This window comes from Mercenaria mercenaria, chromosome 13 (genome assembly GCF_021730395.1).
Source record: "Mercenaria mercenaria strain notata chromosome 13, MADL_Memer_1, whole genome shotgun sequence".
NCBI classification, from domain to species: domain Eukaryota; kingdom Metazoa; phylum Mollusca; class Bivalvia; order Venerida; family Veneridae; genus Mercenaria; species Mercenaria mercenaria.
In genome coordinates this window covers 64,846,074-64,860,373 of record NC_069373.1, presented here as the reverse complement: position 1 = coordinate 64,860,373, position 14,300 = coordinate 64,846,074, and the positions used below count along the sequence as shown (strand labels likewise).

At 35.5% G+C, this 14,300-nt stretch overlaps 2 protein-coding genes across 5 annotated transcripts in view; both read right to left on the bottom strand.

Moving 5' to 3' along the window:
• Window positions 1-14,300, bottom strand: part of LOC123528430 (ectopic P granules protein 5 homolog) — a 307,990-nt gene that overhangs the window by 15,063 nt on the left and 278,627 nt on the right. The window lies entirely within an intron of this gene.
• LOC123528810 (cAMP-dependent protein kinase type II regulatory subunit-like) overlaps window positions 1-14,300 on the bottom strand; it is a 125,403-nt gene that overhangs the window by 65,326 nt on the left and 45,777 nt on the right. Inside the window, exons 5-6 of the mRNA XM_045308817.2 lie at window positions 6,618-6,659; window positions 2,883-2,947 (exon numbers count right to left, since the gene is read on the bottom strand). Coding sequence (XP_045164752.1) covers window positions 2,883-2,947; window positions 6,618-6,659 — 107 coding nt within the window. The remainder of the gene's footprint in view (window positions 1-2,882; window positions 2,948-6,617; window positions 6,660-14,300) is intronic.

Sequence of the window (14,300 nt, the reverse complement as noted above, 5' to 3'; positions counted from 1 at the left end):
ACTGACCTAGTTTATGATGGCACGTGACCCAGTTTCGAACTTGACCTAGAAATCATCAAGATGAACATTCTGACCAACTTTTATAAAGATTCCACAAAAAATGTGACCTCTAGAGTGGTCACAAGCAAAAGTTTACGGACGCACGCACGCACGCCGCGCGATCACAAAAGCTCACCTAGTCACTTTGTGACAGGTGAGCTAAAAAAAACTCAAATGCAAAGATAAAACAGTCGAATATTTTATGCTAGATATACTTCTTAGTGACAAAAGATGCTTATTGTCATGTTCATTTAAGACAAAACAAGAGCACCGCCTTGCGGGTGCTGACGCTCATCTGATTTTTTTTGTGTAATAGAAATATTGTCCTACCCATGATTTTCTAAGTCTAAAAAGGGCCATCATTCTTGCAAAAAGCAGGTTAGAGTTATGTTTCAGTGTCCACTTATGATGGTGAAAAACTGTTGCAAGTTTTAAAGCAATAGCTTTGATAGTTTATGAGAAAAGTTGACTTAAACATAATACTCAACCAAGAAAATTATTTTCTAAGTCCAAAAAGGGCCATCATTCTTGCAAAAAGCAGGATGGAGTTATGTTGCTTGCTGTACAGGGTCAGCTTATGATGGTCAACAAGTGTTGCAAGTTTCAAAGCAATAGCTTTGATAGTTTAAGAGAAAAAGTTGACCTAAACATAAAACTTAACCAAGAAATCTGATATTTTCTAAGTCCAAAAGGGGCCATAAATCTTGCAAAAAGCAGGATGGAGTTATGTTTCTTGCTGTACAGGGTCAACTTATGATGGTGAACAAGTGTTGCAAGTTTTAAAGCAATAGCTTTGATAGTTTAGGATAAAAGCTGACCTAAACATAAAACTTAACCAAGAAAACTGATTTTCTAAGTCCAAAAGGGGCAATAAATCTTGCAAAAAGCAAGATGGAGTTATGTTTCTTGATGTACAGGGTCTGCTTATGATGGTGAACAAGTATTCCAAGTTTCAAAGCAATAGCTTTGATAGTTTAGGAGAAAAGTTGACCTAAACATAAAACTTAACCAAGAAATCTGATATTTTCTAAGTACAAAAGGGGCCATAAATCTTGCAAAAAGCAAGATGGAGTTATGTTTCTTGCTATACAGGGTCAGCTTATGATGGTGAACAAGTATTCCAAGTTTCAAAGCAATAGCTTTGATAGTTTAGGAGAAAAGGTGACCTAAACATAAAACTTAACCAGGCAACGCCGACGCCGACGCCGACAACCGCTCAAGTGATGACAATAACTCATCATTTTTTTTCAAAAAATCAGATGAGCTAAAAATCAAATTAAAAAATTTTTTTTTTCTTAAAAGTAAAGAAACTGGGCTGGACATTTAAAAAAAATCATGAATTCAATGTAGGGGATGGACTTTCTAAGTTTCAATCAATAGTTATCTAACTTGCTTATGTAAGTACATTTAACAAGCAGGATGCCTTGTGTAATTTCCATGTACCAAATGTATTTGTTACTGAGACACAGCTTGACAGTAAGTTGTACATAAAACATTTAACACAATTTTCTTTGCTGAAAAAGCCAAAAACTCACAATGAAATCAATCAAAAGTTACTTTATTTGGTTATTTCAGTAGATTTCATGGCTGGGAAGCATTGTGTGACATTTCAATCCAATACAGAAATGGCCTTGCATGAAAAATTTCTAACAAAAGTGTGACACCAAAATAGCTTTCACTCTTCTTGGAATAGGTGAACAAAAAACTGAACCTTTTTTTTTTTTTAAATGAGATTTTAGCATTTCTGCTATCACTGAAGTATTGAAAGTGTGTTTTACAATGACAAATCAATGCTTCCATGATGATCGCTTCAAAAACTAATTGTTATGTTCTACATTTTCTCAGAAAAAGGTTAACGCAATATTCTAAGTGTTCCATCCCCAGTATTAATTCTGATTGCTTTATATCAGCAGGGAATAAAATAAGATATTCGTTCAGTATTAATGGTTCCAACATCACTTTCAGTAAGACACGTAATTTTATCAATAGGGAGTTCATGGCTGAGCTTTTCATTAGTCACTAGCCAGAGATGGCGACTATTTTTGATAAACTCTAGCATTTTGCTTAAGGTAGAATAATCTCTAACAAGGAGGAAGTGAAACTTTGAAGGAAAACATTCTAAAAGACTATTTCACATATTGTAATTCTTTTAAATATGAATCAACAATAAGTAAAACCTTAACAATGTGAAACATGTATCAAGTAATTTATTTATTTATTTATTTATTTATTTGGGTTTTACGGCGCACGACCACAGTATAGGTTATATGGCGCCAAAATATATCAAGTAAGTTCTGCAGTAATAGACTGCAGTAATAGAAAGCTTTGGTTTCGAGTATTACTTAATCTTTTCTGAAACAAGATATTTCTTCAATTTCCCTTTGAGTATCAGACCAAGCCAATCATATTATATATGAGGATATAGAATTCCAGGAAATTAAAGATATATTCACACTTCAAGAAGCTTCTTCTACCACCTGAATATCTTGGGGAGGGGCTCAATTGAGAACAAGCAGAGATATTCTACAAGCCAGCTATACAGCTTCCTGATAAGATGGCACAAGCAGGGTTCAAATTCAAAGTACTGCTTGACTGTGGAGGTTCCAGGCCTCTTATACAGGAAAACAATGGTCACCCCTATTTAACCAACAACTTCTTTCCATCTAAATAGGAAAAGTGGTGTATAATAATTGTACACTACATAATGTGTTAGCCATTTCCACAGTTTAAAATGTTTTTGGCAATTTTATGTCTGATTCACCTCTGACTATGCCATATGGTATTGTAACTTATACTCAGGTTTGGCAAGTAAATCATCTAATTTTCAATCAAGTCAAACCTACCTGTCTATGACATAGAAATTATCACCATCATCACCTTGGTCAATTACATGCTCTCCTGGAGTCACCTGTAAAACAACAAAGCAAACAATTGACATTCACTAGTAGTATCTGCTCCACCGGGGATATGTTTTCAACCACAGAAATATAATGTGAATATTTTCTTTTCGCTGAAAACAAAAATTTGCTTCAAAAGACCTGTCATCTAATAAAGTCCAAAAATAACAAGAGCACCTCCTTGCGGGTGCAGACACTCATCTGATTTTTTCTGTCTCTGTATAATTGAAACATTGTCCTACCCATGATTTTCTAAGTCCAAAAGGGGCCATAATTCTAGCAAAAAGCAATGTTGAGTAACGGTACTTGCTGTGCAGAGTCAGCTTTTAATGGCGAATAACTGCTCCAAGTTTTAAAGCAATAGCTTTGACCCTTAAGGAGAAAAGTTGACCTAAACGCAAACTTAACCAAGATATCTGATATTTTCTAAGTCCAAAAGGGGCCATAATTCTTGCAAAAAGCAGGATGGAGTTATGTTTCTTGCTGTACAGAGTCAGCTTATGATGGTGAAAAAGTGTTGCAAGTTTTAAAGCAATAGCTTTGATAGTTTAGGAGAAAAGCTTACCTAAACATAAAACTTAACCAAGAAATCTGATTTTCTAAGTCCAAAAGGGCCATAATTCTTGCAAAAAGTAGTATGGAGTTATGTTTCTTGCTGTACAGAGTCAGCTTATGACGGTGAACAAGTCAAAGCCAAGCAATAGCTTTGAAAGTTTAGGAGAAAAGCTGACCTAAACATTAAAATTAACCAGGCAACACCAATGCCAACGCCGATCAAGTGACGACAGTAACTCATCATTTTTTTTTCAAAAAAATCAGATGAGCTAAAAATGCTCAGTAACCTCTATCAAACACCATGTTATAATACATTTAACTGTCTACACCCTGGTCCAGTGGAGCCCTGCATTTTTCAAAAGGTAAGCATATTTTCTAAGTGAAAAATACATATCAAATTTTATGCATTTCAACTAATTTAGAACAAGCTATATCTAAAGAAAACTTGTCACCATGTTACTGATCTCCATCAATGAAAAACTAACTTTAATATTGTTTAGTGTTCAATTCTGTAAAATGTTTGAGTCATAGGAGTCTGTCATATCCACATTTATTTCCATAAAATGGAAGATATCTCTTCAAAATCAATACAAAATGCACAACAACTAAATTCAAATTTGTGAAACTTAACTGAATGTATGGAAAGCAATTTTGCAAAACCAAGAAATATTACTTTGCATGAATATCTGCAGAATTCAACTGATGATAAAAAATATTTCAATGAAAAGCAAAAAACTATTAAAGAAAGACAAGTGTTGCAAAATTTGTCTTGCTCTAAATTATTCACAGGAAAAGAGTATGGGGATGCTTTTTCTTTATTTGTTCAGCAACACATTTGATTGATCTGACATGGGTACACCACAATTTTTCAATGGTAATTCAGTTGTTGCAAACAATTAAACTAACTATCATTGATTTTGTACCTGTACTGACAAGCTCACAACACAACACTCCCACATGTCTCCAGGATGGAGAGAAAATTTCTTACTTTTCACTGATGTTTGTTTGTATGTAAGCTTAAATTCATAGTCGCTACCAGTTTCCCATAATATGGGCAATGATAGTAAGGTAGTGGAAGGATAGTGCAAGATACAAAAGACATTCTAATTCCAGAAGTTTCCCTGGTTCTTTAGCGTGCCAGGTGTTAAGCATCCATACACAGGCCTCTTCTCCCAATTTTGAGAATATTAAGTTGGAAGAGTGGGTGCTCAAATTCATGGACCCTGGTTTTGCACTCAGTGTTACCACTGGAGTGGACCACTGCGCCAGCTCTACTAGTCACTGAGCTAAATGAACTGCCTTTTAGGTCAAGAAATTTGTATTCAGTGGCAGTGCTTTTTGGACAGATGGTTTCCTTGTGAAGATTTTATTTCTGATCTTTTACATTCTATTAAATAACATCCAATAAAATACTGCTCTTTACTCACATAAAACATTTTATTTCCTAATAATAATCATTAAAAATAAGATTAAATGTCTCATGTTTATTCGATTTACCCAAAATGTTCTGGAGAAATATTAATCAAATACAGTTAGAAAGCCTTACTTTTTGAGAAACATCCTCCCAGGAGATTTTCCTAGATCAATATTTTTTGCCTGCCTGTTCAGTTCACAATATATAATGTCTGATACCTTTGTTTACCACATACGTCTTTCTACCCAATATCATATGCCCTAAATAATTTCATATTAAGCTTTTCCCATATAATTTTGTACACCCTCCCTCCCTTCATGTTGGTGGTTATTGAAGATAAAAACAGCTATCTAGTGTTTTAGCAGATTCAAATGAATGTACATACTCAGATGATGTAATTTTCCACTATATAAATTGGTCATCCTGAAAAAAATTCTTCGATCTGCAGCAATAATGAAATTCCTTACCCAATGCATTTTACTATCATTTTAAATTTACACCAAAATGGCAACTTCTGCAGTTTTTGATAATCAGTTCATTTATTTATTTTGTTGGGTTCAGAGTCACACCGACACAATTTAGGTCATCCTGAGACTTCCCGCTTTTAATGGTCAAAGAAGACCTAGGTATCACTCCAGACATTGTTTCAGACACCTGGGAAGAACCAACCACCTTCTGTATGCCAGCTGGGTGTCTTCCTCATTAGAAATTTTACACCCCAAGCAATATTTCAAACCTATTTCAAGAGACGGACGAGTGACTCGCAGTCAGCCACCTTAACCAATAGAGTACAGAGGCATTTTTTGATGACAAGACCAAAGACTGCCTTCAAGGCATGATTTCAAGCACTGGCAGGCACCTAGGTAGAACATTTCCCAAGTCAGCCAATATCCTCCTTACAATGAAAGACTTGCAAAAGCCAAAGGCATGCAAAAGCCTACAGACTTAAATGAAAGAAGCCTACAGACTTAAATGAAAGTAAGTAGAATCTAACAGCGCACCTACACAAACTGTTACAGTATGTAGCACATATGCTGTATAATTTGCAGTATTTAGACTGCACACTTTCTTTCGGATCTTTTGCTAATTACCTTTCTTTTCAATGAAAGAAACAGCAGCTATTGGTATGCACAATTACAAAACTGAACCCCTAATAACAGAGTTACACCTAAAGAATTTCATTATGTTTTCTAGAATAAATTATGTTTCAGTTTTTGCTTCGGTTCTGTTGATGAAATGTGTCAAACATCACACATAATTCACTTGCAAATGTTGTTGACTTTAAGCCAAAGGAATTTTGCATGTGTGTTAAACGTTACACTGACACAATTGTAGGTCATATCCTGATCAATGTAAAATGCATTTTGTTAGTTACATTTACTTTACGCAGAACGAAACTTGAAATTTTGGTACCAAACTCTGTCAAATGATTATAAACAAAGTTTGGAGACCAGTCTCAAATAAAACCTTTCCCATTGGTTACTTTCATGATTAAGCTCAGTAAGAACCAATCAGATGTCAGAGTTTTGAGACTTGTATACAAACTCAGATTTATGTTAAACCTAGGATTTTTTAAGACAACTTTACCCGTTTTTCCAATCTTGTAACTTTTTATCCTGTTTAGGCCTTTTTTCTAGACATAACAACATTACATGAACACTTTTCTTTGTATGATCTATTATTACATGAAAACATGTTAAGTCGTACTTTACCTTCTTTTCAAACATGGCATCTAATACACAGTGCATTTGTTCCTGAAAAACAAAAGAAAACCAATAGAAATAGCAAAGAAAAACAACAAAGTTAAACAAGAGCTGTCCATAAGACAGCCAAGCTCGACTATTCAAAATATTGTCCCAGAAGCAGGAAAATATTACCCAAAAAGGTTAAATATTTAAAGAGTTTTAAGTTCAAAAGGGGACATAATTTGACCGAAATGCATTTCAGAGTTATGGGACTTGCTGCTTTCAACTAGTTTTATAACCCCGAAGGCACATGTGAAGTTTCAATTCAATATCTGCATTAGTTTTGGAGATAGTAACTTGCATGTAAAACTTTAACTTAATTTGCTCAAAATACATGTCAGAGTTATGGGACTTGACTCAGTGAGGTTGGTAATTGATCTAGAAAAAGAAAAAATAAGTTTCAAATCTATATGCCTTTTAGTTATAGCTGTATGTACTTGCACGCAGAACTTAAACCAGGATTTTCTAAGTCCAAAAGGGGGCATAATTTGGCCAAAATGAAGGTCAGAGTTATGGGACTTGCTGCTATCAACTAGTTTTATAACCCCGAAGACACATGTGAAGTTTCAATTCATTATCTGCATTAGTTTTGGAGATAGTAACTTGCATGTAAAACTTTAACCAGAATTTTCTAAGTCCAAAGGGGGCATAATTTGCTCAAAATACATGTCAGAGTAATGGAACTTGACCCAGTGAGGTTGGTAATTGATCTAGAAAAAGAAAAAATAAGTTTCAAACCTATATGCCTTTTAGTAATAGCTGTATGTACTTGCAAGCAAAACTTTAACCAGAATTTTCTAAGTCCAAAAGGGGGCATAATTTGGCCAAAATGAATGTCAGAGTTATGGGACTTGCTGCTATCAACTAGTTTTATAACCCCGAAGACACATGTGAAGTTTCAATTCATTATCTGCATTAGTTTTGGAGATAGTAACTTGCATGTAAAACTTTAACCAGAATTTTCTAAGTCCAAAAGGGGGCATAATTTGCTCAAAATACATGTCAGAGTTATGAAATTTGACCCAGAGAGGTTGGTAATTGACCTAGAAGAAGAAAAAGTAAGTTTCAAGAAAAAATAAGTTTCAAAGCTATATGCCTTTAAATGATAGCTGTATGTACTTGCATGCAAAAACTTAACCAAGGTGTGACGCCGACGCCGACGCCAGGGTGAGTAGAATAGCTAGACTATTCTTCGAACAGTCAAGCTAAAAACAGAATTATAAATAGCAAAATGTAAGTTTTATTAACTTTTCCATTTACTGAAGGATGCATTATGCACTTTTGTTTTAATTTCTTTTTAACTTTAAACAATCATAATATGAACTGGAAAAATCTCTAAAAATATAACTAGCTGTAATAGGGTGTGAACTCTCAAGAATTTGAGCACTGAAGGAACAGCAAAAAATCCCCAAATCATTTTTTTTTTTCATAATAAGACTCAAAAGTCCCATGTTTATACCACTGGCGTAGCACCCTGTAGGCACTGCTGGCCCGGGCCTACACTTTCCCCGAAAAAAAAAACAACACTAATACATCCAGAATGCACATGAAGATTACACAATTTAACATTCATTTTCATTATCTTTCTGGGAGACATACCTCCAGACCCCCTAGCTAATCGCACCTTCGGTGTTCTTATATTTGGGCCTACTACTTGAAATTCCTCAGCTACGCCGCTGTATAAATGTACATATTTGCTGCACACATAATATATGTACACGTATAACATTTGCTGCAAAACACTGATAAAATTTTGCTCAGAATTTTGATACTGATCTTAATATCTAACCTCAAGATTATATACAAACAGTTTTATTAAGTTTTAAATATTTCTGATTACCTCCCTTTGCAAGACACTACAAGGCTTTAAAGCCCGATTTGCAAAATGATTTTCGGGTAATAAAGTAATAAATTTTGTTTTTGTTGTTGGGTTTAATGTCACACTGACACAATTACAGGTCATATGGTGACTTTCCAGCTTTTGATGTTGGGGAGACTCAGTATCTCGAACTGGTTTATCTCCAAATTCTGGCTATCTCAAAGACTTTTCTAAGTCCTGTCCCAAACACACATACACAAAATATCATTTATAAGTCAAATTTTAGTTATAAATCTCAGGGTACAACTCTCGATCCCTTAGAATTTGAGATACTGAGTTTCAACTATATATACATATATTATTCTCTGTTTACCTTTTTTAAATAATTGTTCATTTTTTGGGCATAATTTATCTTTAAAGTGGTTAACTTGACCTTCTTTCAAAAATGACTTTATGAAAATTAATCTATACCAAATACAACAATTAGCTGTCAGTTTTATGGCATATGATATAACGGCTTATGAACAACTGATCAAACTTGTCATAAACAATGTTAGTGTACCATAGGTCCTCATTACAGTTGTATAAGACATTGTTATTTATTGCACTTGTACCAATACATAACCTGTCATATAGATGATATAGATCAAACAGCAATTCACTATGACCAATTGAATGAGGTGATCGTTTATTTATCTCAAACTTTTTCTCTGTTTCACCAAAGTGAAATGTTGGATTATATCCCCATTCGTTCCACTGTTTCAAACAGAGAGATTGTCAAATAATATTTAACTGGTACAGACTTAAAATTTTCTGCCTCACAAAACTTTAGCCTGCTGGCGGCAAGTGATTCAGCCTTTGCAAGCAGTGCAGACCAAGAACAGCCTGCACATCCATGCAGTCTGATCATGGTCTGCACTGTTTGTTATTCAGTCAGTAAATTTTCAGTGAACACCCCTTTGAATAATAGGTGGTACTGCCTAAACTGAATGCTGGATCAGTCCATCTTAGACATTTAGCAGGGTAAAGGTTTAGTATGGTTTCAAAATAATGCCACACTGTATCTGCAGTCCCCAGCAAAACACATTTTTTTAAATTATTTAGTTTTGACTGGGTTAAATCACAGATAAATAGGGAAGAGGTGTTTATTAATTAACCCTTATACAGGTTTACATCCCTTATGCTGGCAATGCTTCAGTTTATAGTCGAGCACTGAAAAGTCTAGCTTTCCGCCTCATGGACCGCTCTAATCACTTTTAGAAATGGAAATGATTTTTAATTGAAACGGTATATATTTTTAAATGGAAACAGTGTAAACTGGTATTATTTTTAAATATAGAAATAATTTTTAATTGAATGGTACAAATTTTAAAGTTAGCAGTGAAACATTCCCAGTGTACATCTAATGCTTAAATTTGTTGCTTTCTGTATTCTTTTTGAAGTTTAAGTGGTTGTAATTAATAATTTTATTTATCTTTAGTCAAGTATACTAGATACATCTCAAGAGTAGAAATAACTCATATTAATATGAATAAATAAACGTATGTAGTAAAATTAAATAAATAGAAATACTCCTTTCAAGAACTAATTTTAACATATTTTGTACACTGGAAAGGTTTCCTGAAATGCTATTTTTTAATATTTGTACAAATGCTGCTGTATGTTTTAATATTTGTATATACAAATAATGCTGTTGTTTTATGTGCTGTATAGTCTCAAATATTTCTTATAGAATGGCTGTATACATGTATATTTGTTTATAATGTATATGGATGAGACTGGAATAAACAAGCAAATTCGATGAATTGGTATCCACCGCCGAAAGGGTTTGTGGTGAGGAATGGCAAAAAACTATATTCGGCAAAAAGTTAAGGATGTTAATAAGAAGCAAATAATTTCATTAGTCAAAATTAATTTAACATAAAACAAATGTTTATTTAAAGAGTACATAATAAATGTATGATACTTTGATCCTGACTAAAGAATTTATTTTGAATGGGATATGCTTACTGTAATAAGCTTAGCTTTTAAAATTAAATGCAGTTAATTGAAATATAAGCTTGAAGTTTAACTGGAACGAAATATTGTCTTTGAGTGGTTTGGCACCAGGTGTTGTTGTTTAACATGTACATTTGAACTTAAAAAAACAGATGTCCTTATGAGAACACTGGTAAGATATCTTGAACATGACTGAGGGCAAGGCTTGTGCAGTCAGAACTTAACATGTTGAAGGTTTGAACATTTAAAACAAGAGCTGTCTCCGTAGGATGACACATGCCCCCGATGGCACTTTGAATGAATAGTTATGGCCGATGTTAGAGTTTAGGACCTTTGACCTACGGAGCTGGGTTTTGCGCGCGACACATCGTCTTACTGTGTCACACATTCATGCATAGTTATTTTAAAATCCATGCATGAATGACAAAGATATGGACCGGACATGCCCATCAATGCACTATCATGAAAAATGATCTTTAACGTCTAAGTGTGACCTTGACCTTTGAGCTACGGACCTGGGTCTTGCGTGTGACATGTCGTCTTACTGTGGTACAAATTCATGCCAAGTTATTTGAAAATCCATCCATCGATGACAAAGATATGGACCGGACACGCCCATCAATGCACTATCCTTTAACGTCTAAGTGTGACCTTGACCTTTAAGCTACGGACCTGGGTCTTGCGCACTGCACGTCGTCTTACTGTGGTACACATTCATGCCAAGTTATTTGAAAATCCATCCATCGATGACAAAGATATGGACCGGACACGCCCATCAATGCACTATCCTTTAACGTCTAAGTGTGACCTTGACCTTTGAGCTACGGACCTGGGTCTTGCGCACTGCACGTCGTCTTACTGTGGTACACATTCATGCCAAGTTATTTGAAAATCCATCCATCGATGACAAAGATATGGACCGGACACGCCCATCAATGCACTATCCTTTAACGTCTAAGTGTGACCTTGACCTTTGAGCTACGGACCTGGGTCTTGCGCACTGCACGTCGTCTTACTGTGGTACACATTCATGCCAAGTTATTTGAAAATCCATCCATCGATGACAAAGATATGGACCGGACACGAAAATTGCGGACAGACCGACAGACCGACAGACTGACAGACTGACAGACCGACAGACAGTTCAAAAACTATATGCCTCCCTTCGGGGGCATAAAAAAGAAAAAAAAAAGAAATGGAAATATATATATGTATATTTATATTTATTTTTTAAGGGTGTGGGGGTGCGGGGGAACTGGAGAGGAAACAAAATTTCACATGTTGATTATAAATATTGATGGAAAATTAAAAATGAAAAACAAGAGGGTCATGATGACCTTGGATCGCTCACCAGAGTAATATGAGCTACATGTTTCTAATGTCAAACTGATGATTTTTGGAAAATTTTCCGATGTACAATCAAGTAACCCCTGGGGCGGGGCCAATTTTACCCCTGGGGTCATGATTTGAACAAAGTTTGTAGAAGTCTACTAGGAAATGTTACATATCAAATATCTAAGATCTAGGCCTTCTGGTGTATTTTAAGCAAATTTATGAATATTTCCCTATGTACAATCAAGTAACCCCTGGGGCCGGGTCAATTTGACCCTGGGGGGGTCAAGATTTGAACCAATTTTGTAGAGGTCCACTAGGCAATGCTACATGTCAAATATCTAAGCTCTAGGCCTTCTGGTTAATTTTTAGAAAATTTTGAAGATTTTCCAATGTACAATCAAGTAACCCCTGGGGCGGGGCCAATTTTACCCCGGGGGTCATGATTTGAACAAAGTTTGTAGAAGTCTACTAGGAAATGTTACATATCAAATATCTAAGATCTAGGCCTTCTGGTTTATTTTTAGCAAATTTATGAAGATTTCCCTAATTTGACCCTGGGGGTCATGATTTGAACAAATTTTGTAGAAGTCTACTAGGCAATGCTACAGGTCAAATATCTAAGATCTAGGCCTTCTAGTTTATTTTGAGAAATTTTTTGAAGATTGTTCTATGTAAAATCAAGTGACCCCTGGAGCGGGGTCAATTTTGAACCAGGCGTCACGATTTGAACAAATTTTGTAGAGGTCCACTAGGCAATGCTACAAGTGAAATATCTAAGCTCTAGGCCTTTCTGGTTTATTTTAAGAAAATTTTTAATGATTTTCCTAAGTAAAATCAAGTGACCCCTGGGGCGGTGTCAATTTTGACCCCAGGGTTCATGATTTGAACAAATTTTGTAGAGGTCCACTAGGCAATGCTACATGTGAAATATCTAAGCTCTAGGCCTTCTGGTTTATTTTTAGAAAATTTTGAAGATTTTTCTATGTACAATGAAGTAACCCCATGGGGCGGGGTCATTTTGATCCTGGGGGTCATGATCTGAACAAATTTTGTAGAAGTCTATTAGGCAATGCTACATGTCAAATACCTAAGATCTAGGCCTTCTGGTTTATTTTTAGAAATTTTTTAAAGATTTTTCTATGTAAAATCAAGTGACCCCTGAAGCGGGGTCAATTTTGACCCCAGGGGTCATGATTTGAACAAATTTTGTAAAGGTCCACTAGGCAATGCTACATGTGAAATATCTAAGCTCTAGGTCTTCTGGTTTATTTTTAGAAAATTTTTGAAGATTTTCCTATGTAAAATCTAATGACCCCTGGGGCAGGGTCAATTTTGACCCTGGGGTCATGATTTGAACAAATTTTGTAGAGGTCTACTAGGTAATGCTACATGTGAAATATCTAAGCTCTAGGCCTTCTGGTTTATTTTTAGAAATTTTTTGAAGATTTTCCTATGTAAAATCAAGTGACCCATGGGGCGGGGTCAATTTTGACCCCGGGGTCATGATTTGAATAACTTTAGTAGAGGTCCATTAGGCAATGCTACAAGTCAAATATCTAAGCTCTAGGGCTTCTGGTTTTTGAGAAGAAGATTTTTGAAGATTTTCCTATGTAAAATCAAGTGACCTCTGGGGCGGGGTCAATTTTGACCCCGGGGTCACCCCGGGTGACCAAGGCAAGTGGGCGACCAGGTGTGGGTGCGCAACTTCACATGTTTATAATAAATGTTCACAGAAAAGAATGAAAGAAATTTAATGAAATTCTGCCAAATGGCAAGTTTGTTATGTACAAATATGTGGATTTTTAGACAATTAAATATATCAAAAGTTATGATGCAGAAATTGCCATATTTATAGTACCCTATATAGTTAACACTAGAAACTTCTAAGGGCCATAACTCTGGTGTTACTTGGGCAATCTGACTGAAACTTGATGGGCCGCAAGAACTCATAGTGGTGAACAGGTATATGAAGTTTTGAATAAATATTCCCAGCCATTTCCTAGATATGGCTCCGGACAGACTGACGGACGGACGGACGGACAACGCCAAAACTATATCCCTCCGACTTTCGTCGGGGGATAATAAAATATATATATGCCCACCATGATGGCATATCCCAGGTAAACAAGTATGTAAATTTCAGTCTAATGTGCTTGGACCTTGACCATTGACCAACAAACAACAGGGACCATCCAGTGACCAGAGACAATCAAGTTATAAAGATTGATGGCCATAGGCCAATTTTTGTCCAGCTACAGATCAATTACCTTATTTAACCTCTGGCCTTGAACTCTGACCTACTGACACCTGAAACAATGTCATCAGCTGACCAATCATGCTATCAAGCCTGACAGCCATAAGCCAAAATCTTCTCCACTTACTGATTGTAAACTGTTTTGAGTCTGCAGGTCATTTTTGACCTCAAAACAAGAAAGAGTCATCTACTGACCACAGGCAATCATCTTAATATGAAGTTTTACAACTTCAGCCTGAAGTAT